The sequence below is a fragment of the Macaca nemestrina genome, chromosome 12, assembly GCF_043159975.1.
Source record: "Macaca nemestrina isolate mMacNem1 chromosome 12, mMacNem.hap1, whole genome shotgun sequence".
NCBI classification, from domain to species: Eukaryota; Metazoa; Chordata; class Mammalia; order Primates; family Cercopithecidae; genus Macaca; species Macaca nemestrina.
Genome location: NC_092136.1, coordinates 59,911,693 through 59,924,364, shown reverse-complemented (window position 1 = coordinate 59,924,364; position 12,672 = coordinate 59,911,693). Strand labels below are relative to the sequence as shown.

The 12,672-nt window shown below is 42.6% G+C and overlaps 2 protein-coding genes across 2 annotated transcripts in view; one reads left to right on the top strand and one right to left on the bottom strand.

The window, feature by feature from the left end:
* Nucleotides 1-6,870: 6,870 nt before the first annotated feature.
* Nucleotides 6,871-7,833, top strand: LOC105488675 (olfactory receptor family 52 subfamily W member 1). The gene has a single exon (XM_071075194.1). The coding sequence runs from the start codon at nt 6,871-6,873 to the stop codon at nt 7,831-7,833; it is 963 nt and encodes a 320-aa protein (XP_070931295.1).
* Nucleotides 7,834-9,562: 1,729 nt separating this feature from the next.
* FHIP1B (FHF complex subunit HOOK interacting protein 1B) overlaps nt 9,563-12,672 on the bottom strand; it is a 32,677-nt gene continuing 29,567 nt past the window's right edge. The window contains exon 13 of the mRNA XM_024795005.2: nt 9,563-9,892. Within this exon, the coding sequence (XP_024650773.2) occupies nt 9,834-9,892 (59 nt within the window). The 3' untranslated portion in view covers nt 9,563-9,833. The remainder of the gene's footprint in view (nt 9,893-12,672) is intronic.

Below are 12,672 nucleotides of genomic sequence, written 5' to 3'. Positions count from 1 at the left end.
CTCACAGTAAGTGTTCAACACATCATAAACTGGGAGGCAATACTAAGTGTTGTCAAGGTCTACACACTATAAAAAGAAAAAATATAATACCGTCTTTACACCGAGGATAAGAAAAAATAAATAATATACAAAAATCACATGTCCTTGATGTACTTTCAGCTAAAATTAAAATGTTCTGTAAGACAAATGAAATTACACATAAAATTAAAAGGCAACAAACTGGAAGGTGATATTTCCAACATAAAACAAAATGTTAGCATCTAGAATACATAGAGAATTTCTACAAATAAATACAGGGGAGAGGAATACTAAATGACTAACAAATATATGAAAAAATATGTTAAAATGAGATAATATTTCTTTTTTTTTTTTTTTTTTTTTTTGAGACGGAGTCTCGCTCTGTCGCCCAGGCTGGAGTGCAGTGGTGCAATCTCGGCTCACTGCAAGCTCCACCTCCCGGGTTCACGCCATTCTCCTGCCTCAGCCTCCCGAGTAGCTGGGACTACAGGCGCCCGCCCCTGCGCCCGGCTAATTTTTTCTATTTTTAGTAGAGGCGGGGTTTCACCATGGTCTCGATCTCCTGACCTTGTGATCCGCCCACCTCGGCCTCCCAAAGTGCTGGGATTACAGGCGTGAGCCACCACGCCCGGCCAAAATGAGATAATATTTCTAATTAATTCAATTCACCTGAGCACAAGAACAAAAAAAAAACATAGAAAAATAAAAATAAATCAGATTTATAAAAACATGAGTCCGATAATACAGTGTTTTCAAGGATGTTATAAAAACCAAGATCTTTCATAAAATTGCTAGTGGGAATACAAACTAGAACAACTATTTTGAAGAGCAATTTGATAATATCTGCTAAAGATAAAAATGTACATGCCTTATGACCTAGCCATTCCAATTCTAGATATATGCTCAAGAGAAGGTTTCACATATGTGAAAATGGAGACATGTATAAAGATATCCATAGCAGTGTACATAGCAAGATAACCAGAAACAATTTGAACTCTATCAATGATAACTATTTGGCATAATCATATGCTATAAAACTACGTAACAATTCAAAGGGATAATAAAGATCTGTTTATTCACATAAAAAGAACTCAAAAACTTAACTTGCTGTATACAGTAGTAAATAATTTATGTAAACACTTAAAAGCACCAAGTATTACAGCAAAAGCATTAAAAGCTGAATCAGAAGAGTACACTCTGAATTCATGATAATTATTGTTTCTAAGGTGAGAGAATGAGACACTACAGGGGATTAAAAAGATACATTTTTACCTGTAATTGTTAATGTCTTTATTAAAAAGGAATTGAAAGCAAGTAGGAAAAAGCGTTAATAACTGTCAATTCTGGGTATGTTGATACATGTGCATGTTCTTATTCTTTATACTTTTATATCTATTTGTCATTTCTCAAAAGTATGACAAAAAATAAAATACAAAAAAGCACATTATAGACCAGAGGATCAGTCATGAGGTTGCTGCAGTATTCCACAATAAGGTTGTGAGGTGTAAAATAGGTTATATTACATTGGAGACAGAGAGGAGTCAGATACACAGCTCTTAAGGAGATAGGTCTTAGTGGCTGTTTGAATGTTTAGTTGGCTCAGGCTTCTGTAACAAAATACCATAGACTGGGTGGCTTAAACAACAGACATTTCTTTCTCACAGTTCTGAAGGACAGCAAGCCCGGGATCAAGCTGCCAACAGAGTAGGCTCCTAGTGAGGACTCTCTTACTGCTTACAGTGTGCTGTCTTCTCACTCTGTCCTCACAGTGTGTCTCTCTCTTCCCCTTCTTATAAAGACACTAATCCCATTCATGAGGGTCCCACCCTCATGACCTCATCTAACCCTAATTACCTCCTGAAGGTCTCATCTGCAAATACCGTAACCTTGGGGGTTGTGGCTGGAACACGTGAATTTAGTAGGGGGACACCAACATAACAAATGTAATGATAAGAGAGGCTGTTTACCCATCTGCAGTACTTTGCTTGATATGTAATGAGTTCTGAACAATGCTGAATTCTGTGAATGACATTTATACTTTTCGTGGTTGTAAAGAGTCACCCATGCAATGTGAATTCAGAGGGAGGATAATCATGGGAAAAGATAAAAGTGTTATCTATTACCTCAGAGAACGACATCAAGGGATTAATTTCTTGAGCAATAACCTCAACCCAATCTCAACAAGGTGAGTCACTTCAAAAGCCCTCCTCTAAATGCTAGAGAACACTTACAGGGAACTACTTGTCTTCTATTTTTAAAAGTCATTGGAAGACTATCCCAGCAGTGTTCTCCTCAGCCATTACTGGTCAGAGAGGCTTAGTCAAAAAACATCTCTTGAAGGAATACAACGATTTGCTAAGTTAAGAGAGTTTCAGGGTCCTAACCCAATTTTACAGGTATAGCTTTGCCTTGGAAACAAAGATGGCAACTGTGACCTTGGCATTCATAGAGTCACTTCTATATATGGTCAAAGTTAGTGTCAGTCCCAGAATCTCTGGATTCTGGGTAGAGGAAGGAATAAGCCTATTGCAGAGGAAGGAGACATGGATAAGGAGCGTAGACAAGATTAAAAGAGATTTAATTAAAAACTAGATGTGATCTATTCCATATCCCTACCATAACCTGACTTCTGGAAGATCCTATTATGATGGAGAGGGAAAACATTTCCCTTCTCAAATCTACAACCTCAATGCAAGCACATCTACTATCCTCCTAGGAACTGAGGATGCCCAATGCTCCAGAGCTTTATAGAATACTAAAGATCTGCTCATGGAAGGGCTGGGAAGCATGAAGTAGAGGAGGAAAACTAATGCTAGAAGAATGGGCATAGTGGTTCCACGACTCCTTCCACATCTCCATAGGCTAGGGCAAACCTGATCTTACAGGATCTCTCTACCTCTCCTGAAACTGAGTGAAGGAAGCCTGGGCTACTGTGGTGCCATTAGTCACAAAAGGATCTCATACTGACCCAGGAATTGGGATTTGACAATTGAGTTTGCTTTAGTAGGTTTCTAGAAGAGGATTTAGTGCTGTATGACACCACGAGAACCCAAGATTTCTGATCTGTAATCTATCATGTAAAGTGATAAGCTACTTATATGTGTTCTTGCTCATGGATCATTTTAAATGGAAAACAATAGAACAGGCCCACATGGAGCCAGCTGTTATCTAAGAACACTATTCTATAGATGTTGGTGGTAGTTGCATTAGTCAAAAATGTAAGAAAATCAGAGTCAGTCTCCAGACAGAACCCTCCTATCCTATTTTCCATATCAGTCTAACAGCAACTAAGAAATCCAAAGAGCCTCCCTTCTCCCCACCCCACCCAACTCCTCACAGAGAGCTGACACCCTGCTCTGGGGGTGTCAGCTCTTGCATATAGCCCCCACAAGGTCACAGGTGTCAAATCCCCTCCTCTAATGGTCAATGTCACAGGAAAAGACCAGACAGTTGGTTCCCAAGGTGTGCTTAGACAGCTTCTGTAAGTATGAACTGGAGCTTGGGAGACTAACCAAGGAATCTTCTAAAGACGAAGTCAATGATATCTCCCAGCGTATCTTGGATTACTGGAGAATAGGAAATACATAACACAGTAGATTTCCAAGAACCTAATGACTTCAAATTTGGACTTGTTGGGCTTATGGATTCTGTAATTTATCTTATGAACAATCTTTGCACAAAGAGCAAGTGTCCAAGACAGCCAAAACTTTTATTAGTGTTCTCTTGAGGCCAAGAGCACTTTTTCCTAACCCTCTCCTTCACGGCTCTTAACCCACCACTCCCACCTGCTCAGTACTCCTCTCCTCCCTGAATTGGTGACAGCTCACCATTTACTACCAAATAATTACAGCTCTTTGTACATCTCTCCATTCAGCAATCCTAGGATCACCTGCCAATCCCAAAATCTCCTGAACTCCTTCTTGCAGGAATGGGTGCATTTTGCTCCAACTATTCTAAAAATTCCTACTCATGTTCTAAACCTCAGCAACAATTTTTGAAGTAGTGGCTAAGAGCAAGTATGCTAGAGCCAGACTGAGTTAGTATCCTAACTCTGCTGTCTACTAGCTATATGACCTTGACCAAGTTAATGCCTATCTCTTAGTTTCTTTTGTAAAATGGAAGAAAGAATTGTGCCCACCTCAGATGACTGTTGTGAGGTTAGGGCTTAGAGCAGTGCATGTACCCAGGAAACTCCACAAAACTTTTAACCATTACTGTGATTCAGAGATTTCCCTGACTCCCCCAGGAAGAGTGAAAGTCTTCTTTCTCTGTGCTGCCATCGTATCTGGTGTTGACTTGAGTTAAGGCAATTACCTTAACAACCCTTTAACAACTGTTTAGATCACTGTGTCCATTAGACTGTGAACTCCTTGAGAGCAGCATGGTCTTGTTATTGCCACTGTATCCTCACCACATGACACAAGGCCAGGCAGAAAATAGATTCAACTAGTTCTTCTATAATGCTAGTTTTGAAATACAAATAGTTCAAAGACAATTGACATATGTATTAGGGAACTGAGAATAATGTGAATTTCATGTTTTCTTGCATGTAACTCCACTTTCAAGAAAGTAGGTGAACACAGAAAACTGAATGCAGCTGAACTGAACTGAGTAAGAAAGCTCAACATGCACACATGCATATACCTCAAACATCGATCAGCTACTTCAGTTCACCACTTGTGTTATGAGCCACACCCATTCACATCTGGTATTACAACTTTCTGTCCAATTTCATTTCATTTTATTTATTTTTTAGAGACAAGATCTCACTCTATCACCCAGGCTGGAGTGCATGGCATGATTATAGCTCACTGTAGCCTTGAACTCCTGGGATCAAGTGATCCTCCTGCCTCAGCCTCTCGAGTAGGTAGAACTACCGGTGCATGCCACCATGGCTGGCTACTTTTTTAATTTTTTGTGGAGATGGGCTCTCACTGTGTTGCATGGACTGGTCTAGAACTCCTGGGCTCATGATCCTCCTGTCTTGGCCTCCCAAAGACAGGAGGGATTACAGGTGTGAGCCACTGTGCCCAGCCCATCTTTTTCTTAAATGTGTCACTGATGAAGTTTTTGAGTGTTGTGCCCCTACCTTCATTTTTCCAATAGGTCCTGTGGTCTTTATTGCATAACTTTACATAGTGTGATGAGTTTAACAATATGTCTCCTTATAATAAAAAGAACCGTATTCAACAGACTTGTGGTTGATGGTAAATAACTCTTTTTCTTCATGGATACCTAAGACTCCTGAAACTGTAAGAACCCCTATTCATCAGCAAAAGCTGTTTGGACTAGCAGTCTGTCCCACAATTAAAAGCAATATATATTTATTCATAGCTAACTACATGCCAGACTTGTGGTGAGCAGTAGAGACACTGTGGCTAATAAAAAGCAACATCTGCAACTCTTTTGGTCTAGTGGGAGACAAGAATTGAGAGACAAGAAATTACAACAGATTGGGTTAGATGCTATTAAAGAATAAAGCAACGAATTTTCTCCTGGAAGGAAAGACCTCCCTGAGAAAGTGTTCCTTTCCCAGATCTTTCCACCCGATAGTCTCTTTCCTGGCTTGTCCCCATTTCTGCCTCCTTACTCTACTTCCTGAGTCACCAGCCCATCAGCACTGAGCAGAGAGATACAAAAAGAGTTAATGTGGCACAGGTGGGAGGGAGAAAGGCCCTGAGGGAAGCAGGTAGAACAGCCACATAAAGAGCCCCACAGGCACTGATTAAAGCAAAAAGAAGCTGCCAACACACAGTGCTTGAGATCTTTCCCAGTCAAGCCTTCTGCTGGTGATTTCTTCCTCATTCATTTATCCATTCAACATGTATTAAGCTTCTTAGGTGGGCTAGATCCTGGGAGAAGTCAATCTACTCGTCCTGCCTCCTCCAATGTCAGAGATGCTTCTTCCTCAGATGGCTGCTACTCTGAGTTGAGTGCCATTTTCTCCCTCTATGTCACCTCCTCTCCCTCTGGCATGCCAGGAATGAGACTCTAGTGGGACCCACTTTCGTATCGTGAAGAAGGAAAGGAAACGGAGAAGAAAAGTCCCGTTTCATACTGCCATCTCTCTCTCTGTTGCTCCCCAGCCCCAACTTCAACTCTCCAGCTGGTGTTCAGCATCAAGTTCAGAACGTAAGCACCCTGCACCCCAGAAACCTAGCAAGTTTTCCCTTGCCACACCAAGCTCCCAGATTCACTCCAGATTCCATCTGCCTCCCACTACGGTTTCTCCCTTTCTTTCTACTCTGCCTCCTCTCTTCCAGGATAGTTGGTGCAGAGAATGGGCAATTGCTCAGAGCTGGGCAAACCTTAATATCAATATCACTGTACCCACCAGCTCTATACAGCTGAAGAAGCTGAGGTCCAGAGGTCTTGCCCAAGGATACACAGGCAGGGACAGGACAGCCGGAAGCCTGATTCCCCACCCTGCCCACAGCACTGGCTTTCTCCTCATAGAGACTGAGACTGACTCTATTTGGACCCTGAGGAAAAAAAGTATTCATCTCCGCTCCACCCTCTGCTGACATCCAGTTAGAAGGCTCTCTCTGGCTATCTATACCAGCCACTGCAGCAGGCAGCCTCTTCCTCACTACCCCTTCCTCCCACTACAATACGTATAAACTTTTAGGAGCAAAGGATTCTCCTATCTAAGATAGAATTTCGACTTTAATTATCCATCCAAACCCCCACTAACCAAAAGTTATAACCCTGTGATCCTCCCAGCCCTGCACTACTCCTACACATATGCCATGGATGGGTTTGTGCCACTGTGACACCCCCAAAATCTCTCCCCTTGTCTTTCCTATCAGGAGTCATGCCCCCCATGAGCCCTCAAGTTGTGCCCACCACAGAATGACAGAAACTCTACAACTCAATTCCACCTTCCTACACCCAACCTTCTTCATACTGACTGGCTTTCCAGGGCTAGGAAGTGCCCAGACTTGGCTGACACTGGCCTTTGGGCCCATTTATTTGCTGGCCCTGCTGGGCAATGGAGCACTGTTGGCAGTGGTGTGGATAGACTCCACACTGCACCAGCCCATGTTTCTACTCTTGGCCATGCCAGCAGCCACAGACCTGGGCTTAGCCACATCTATAGCCCCAGGGTTACTGGCTGTGCTGTGGCTTGGGCCCCGATCTGTGCCATATGCTGTGTGCCTGGTCCAGATGTTCTTTGTACATGCACTGACTGCCATGGAATCAGGTGTGCTTTTGGCCATGGCCAGTGATTGTGCTGTGGCAATAGGGTGTCCACTGCACTACCCTGTCCTGGTCACCAAAGCCCATGTGGGTTATGCAGCCTTGGCACTGGCACTGAAAGCTGTGGCTATTGTTGTACCTTTCCCACTGCTGGTGGCAAAGTTTGAGCACTTCCAAGCCAAAACCATAGGCCATACCTATTGTGCACACATGGCGGTGGTAGAACTGGTGGTGGGTAACACACGGGTCAACAATTTATATGGTCTGGCACTTTCACTGGCCATCTCAGGTATGGATATTCTGGGTATCACTGGCTCCTATGGACTCATTGCCCATGCTGTGCTGCAGCTGCCTACCCGGGAGGCCTGTGCCAAGGCCTTTGGTACATGTAGTTCTCACATCTGTGTCATTCTGGCCTTCTACATACCTGGTCTCTTCTCCTACCTCACACACCACTTTGGTCATCACACCGTCCCAAAGCCTGTGCACATCCTTCTCTCCAACATCTACTTGCTGCTGCCACCTGCCCTCAACCTCCTCATCTATGGGGCCCGCACCAAGCAGATCAGGAACCAACTCCTGGACACCTTCACATTCAGAAAAAGCCCGTTGTAATGTCCAGTGGTAACAATGGAGCCTAAGAGTGGAGGTGAGGGGACACTCGGAGGGGAGTCTGGGGGTGTGAATTATGTTATCTTCATCCCACTGTCTGCATATGACTGTTACCATCATTTAACAGGTAATTGTTGTGGAGTCCCTACTATGTGCAACACTGGCATCTGTAAACTTTGACTTAAACATGTATTCTGCTTGGGAGGAGGCAGGAGGTAGAGGTCAGGGGGCTACACTACCATGCAGGAAAAATCAGTGAAGGATCATAATAAACAAGATCTAACTTAACTCCCCTTCCTGCTCGCCACCTCCATTATTTCAGTCTAAGTCTTCCCATGCTCCCACACAAAAGCTCCTCTATAGATCTCAAACTTGATGGATGTGCTTGGCACTGCTGCAGATGGTGGCGCTGTCCCTGGAGTCAAGTGCTTGGGTACCTGTCTGAAATCACAGCCCTCTCTACTCCTGGAGCCAGATTCTGTTTTCAGACTGCCCTCAGGAAACGAGTTATTATACAGGCTAGTCTCCCACCTTCTGATAATCTAAATAATGTGCCCTGTGGTACCAATTTGGCCACTTCAAATTCAAAGAATCCTCTTTTGGTCTCATCTGTAATTACTATTCTTCCTTACCCCAACTCCCACCAAAGCCCCCAAAATTAACAGCTAGAACTTCTTCCCCTTTGACTGCAGCTTCAGAGGTCAGGGGTCCACTGAAAGAAATGTTGATATCCCAGAAAATCACTGCAGCCACATCATCTGATTGCCTGAGGCTGCATTACTACGGTTTCTTGTCAATCTGCCCTTTTGTGCACCCTCAACAAGAAGGTACAATCCCCAAATAAAATCCCCATCGGCACCCCCATTTGTCTTCGCCAACATCATTAGAAGCACATGACGTTAGTGCAATATGATAAATGAAACATTTCGCACTTCTGTACCTGCCAGAGAAAGAACAGGAAGTGTGGCGGTGTTGCCCAACAGGGGATTCATTTTCAGCTAAGACACCACACTGGAAGGGACATTACATAACAAAAGGTCTTTAATACCATCATGGAGTTCAGAATAGGTATAATATAATAAGTATAATATGGCAGGGAGTCAGTGTTATGAGATCAGAAAAAGCTGCAGACTGCAAAGGCAAACCCAAGCTCTCCAGGAAAACTATCATAACCACAGGTACTGGAGTTAGACAGGAAAACCTGAAGCGAAGAGCAACCCAGTCCGCTCAGCACAGATAGCTGGACCAAGCTGGACCACGGAACACCACACAGATAAGGAGGCTGCAGATCAGAAAAAGATGATGCCATCTCCGGTGCCACACTGGGTCTTACCAGGTCATCAATAACAAGGACTAAAGAGTCCAGAAGCTCTGTATGATTTTCAGAGGCATCATCACACTGCACACAACTAGATACAGAGGAAATCTACAGTCAGCCTAAGTGTGGGCTCATTCATTCTCAAGACTAATTTTTTTTTCATGAGGTTCTGAGTTTAAACGGCCTCCAAGCAATGATTTTGCAGATAACTGTGACACAATTCTAATCCTAATGAGTCACAAGTCTTGAAGATGTTCATATCCTTCTCTTACTCTAAATTCCCCTTTATTGCAGTGAGCTGTGATCACACCACTGCACTCCAGCCTGGTGACAGTGAGACCCTGTCTCATAAATAAATAAGTTCCCCCTTAATAAATCTATCCTAAGAAAATAATTGACATGTGAACAAGCATATATGCAGTAAGATATTTATTGATTATAAATAAATATGTGTGATAATCCTGTGTCTCACATATATACAGGTATACGATTTTTTGCCTTCCCCTCGGATACACGAAAGGGAAATCATCTGCAGCCAACATTCATAAACAATGAATTCTGTCACCCTCCCACTACATGAAGACTCTCTTCTAAGGCACCTTCAACTCCTGGTTGTGCACAACTTTTCAAGGTAGCTGGTTCCAGAGCTGTACGTTGTCCATTGTAGCGACTTTCTTCCTTCAAGCTAAAAATCCACTCCCTTGGACATTTGTATCTTGTTCCAAATTGAGATTGCATACATACCTGCCATATGATAGTTTCAAGAGTTTTACCACACTCTCATTCCTCATGACAACCTGAGAATTAATTATAAGCCCACAATCCCTCATCCATAATTCCAAAATTTAAAAAAAACTCTGAAGAAACAATATTTTTTATAACTTTGGCCCAAAACCTGACACCTCAACCATCATGATCCTATTTATAATCTTTATTTATCTTATTTAGTGTGAATATTCATACATCTAACTTCAGAAGTGTTGATGTGTTTGATTATAGGGCACTGTCCTGAATCCCACTGGGGTATTCCTTAATACAGGATATATATATATATATATATCTTGAAGTCTGAGAGACATGAAGAGACTTGTTAAGGCTCTTTATCACTCTAAAGTCTTTGCTGTCAATACTATTCTATACTGCCCTACAGGTTCATACTGAGAACCTCATGTTCTCTGGATAAAAAGATCCATCTGTTTGTTACCCTCATGCTCTCCATTCAGATCACTCTCAGATACCCTACAGATGATCTGTCTCTCACGCCACACCAGAGGCAAATCCTATAAGCAGGACATGGCCCAAAGAGCCCAGTCCTTAGGCTCACCATCTCCATCCAGGACCCAGTTGCCATCCATTTTCCTTCAGTAACTTTTAGACTCAGTCTTTCTGAGTCAAAAGGAAAGACCGACCGACTTAGTGTTGGGGTAGATCAGTAGGGAATTTAGGGATCTTAGGGAATCATGACAATCAGCCAGCAGAAGAATGTATGGGCTTCTGACTGAGGAGTAATCAGACAGAAGTTTTCACTCCCAATTTCCCCTCTGAGTCCCTCTCCCAAAAGTCCTAAAGAGATCCTCCTCGTCCTTTTTTTTTTTTTTTTTTTTTTTTTTTGTATAAATTCAAAGGGTACAAGGGCAATTTTGTTATATGCAGACTGCACGGTGGTAAAGTCACCACAGTCCACCATCCCTGCACCAATCTCATTCCTCTCCTTCTCATTCTGGAATCTCCTTGGGATCTGGATGTACACCATTCTCTCTCAGTCACTCTCACTGTCTCTATATCGCTACATCTCTGTCTCCTTGCGCCATTTGTCAGTTTTATCCCATATCTATGTCTCTTGTTCTTGTGTATGTCTCTCTCTTGCTCTATCTCCACCTGCCTCACTCAGAATTCCCTGGAGAGAACAGAGGTGCAGCTATACTACACCAGGTGACCTCTTTTTGTCAACCATAATCAAAATGTGTTAAAGGGGCATTAGAAGGAAGGGATTTGGTTTCACTTGTCTTAACAAGAAACTTGGGGTTTCTGATTTGGCTCATCGTGGCTCCTCTTATCCTGCCCATTTCCTTTTCACTAAACCACTTAGTACTTTCCATCTGGCACTCACTCCTCCCACCACACACTAAAGTGAGCCAAAGGAATGTATTAGTTAAAGATTCAGTCCAGCAGACTTTTACCTGAATCCTAGATCCTCTATAAACTCATCATATGCTTTGAAATAATTATTTAACCTCTCAGCCTATTTCTTTACTTGTAAAATGAGATAACAGTAGTAACTACTTCAAGAGGATACCAAATGGATTAACTAATATAATGAATTCAAAGTATTTGGCACAGCCCCTAGCACAAAAGAGCTCAACATTAATATTTGGTATAATTCCTCTCCTGGAAATATTTGATATTAATTCCTCTCTTGGAAAATAGGACCACACCCACTGTAAAACCTTTGCTCAAAGACCCAGCACCCATATCCATAGCTCTATCTAAGGAGATCTGCCCTCCCGAGGCCAGTTACATCTCCTTTAGGAAAACTTTCCTAACGCTCTTTCCCACCACTGCAGGACCTTTGCCTATGCCCCCACTCATACCACCTCAGCCAGCTCAGATGACAGCCAACTTTGTGGGACTGCTCTACAGAGCTATGCAGGGCTGGGCTAGGCAAGGATACCACCTACACAAAAGAGGTCTTCCTGGGCACAAAGGAGATTCTCTAGAAGGACTCAGAGAAAGGACTCCTTGAACAGCTAAGGTATGGAGTAGAAAAGTAACTACAGGAAAGGCTCTCTAGAATGGTTCTTCTTCAGCAAAACACAGTTGAGATCTCTGGGCAAAGATGCAAAGGAGATAACATATAGCTAATATTCCAGCTTTTATCTAGCTACTAGGCACAAATCAGACTAGGACATGGAGTGGAGCATGAAGAAATTTTTCCTCAAATTTACCTGCGTAATTCTGCCTTCCTGAAGATTCTCTCGTTACTAAGGCAACATTATCCCAATTATATTCTTACCCTCCACATTGTCACACTGCTGAGCACAGCAACCTCCTACACATTTTCCTGGTTTTCACTGCAATTGTAACCCACCCATTAATAATGGTTTTCAACCTAAGTTATGCATTATAATTGCCTGAAGAGCTTTTAGAAATTGTGATGCCCAGGCACACCCCAGACCAATTAAATCAGAATCTCTGGCACCAGTAATTGATCCAGGCACCAGTAATTTTTAAGCTCCCAGGCAATTCCAAAGTGCAGCCAAGGTTGGGAACCACTGCTTGGTTCTCAGTATAAGTCCTGATCTACATAGTCATGCATTGCTTAACAACAGGGTATGTTCTGAGAAATGCATCCTTACACAATTTTATCATTGCACAAACATCATAGAGTGTGCTTACACAAACCTAGATGGTATAGCCTACTACACACCTAGGCTGTAGGCTCTAAGGTATAGCCAATTGCTCTTGGGCTACAAATCTGTACATGTTACTGTAGTGAATACCATAAGAAATTGTAACACAATGGT

Coding starts and splice junctions, on each gene's coding strand:
- LOC105488675 (XM_071075194.1), top strand. CDS start 6,871: ATGACAGAAACTCTACAACTCAATTCCACCTTCCTACACCCAACCTTC.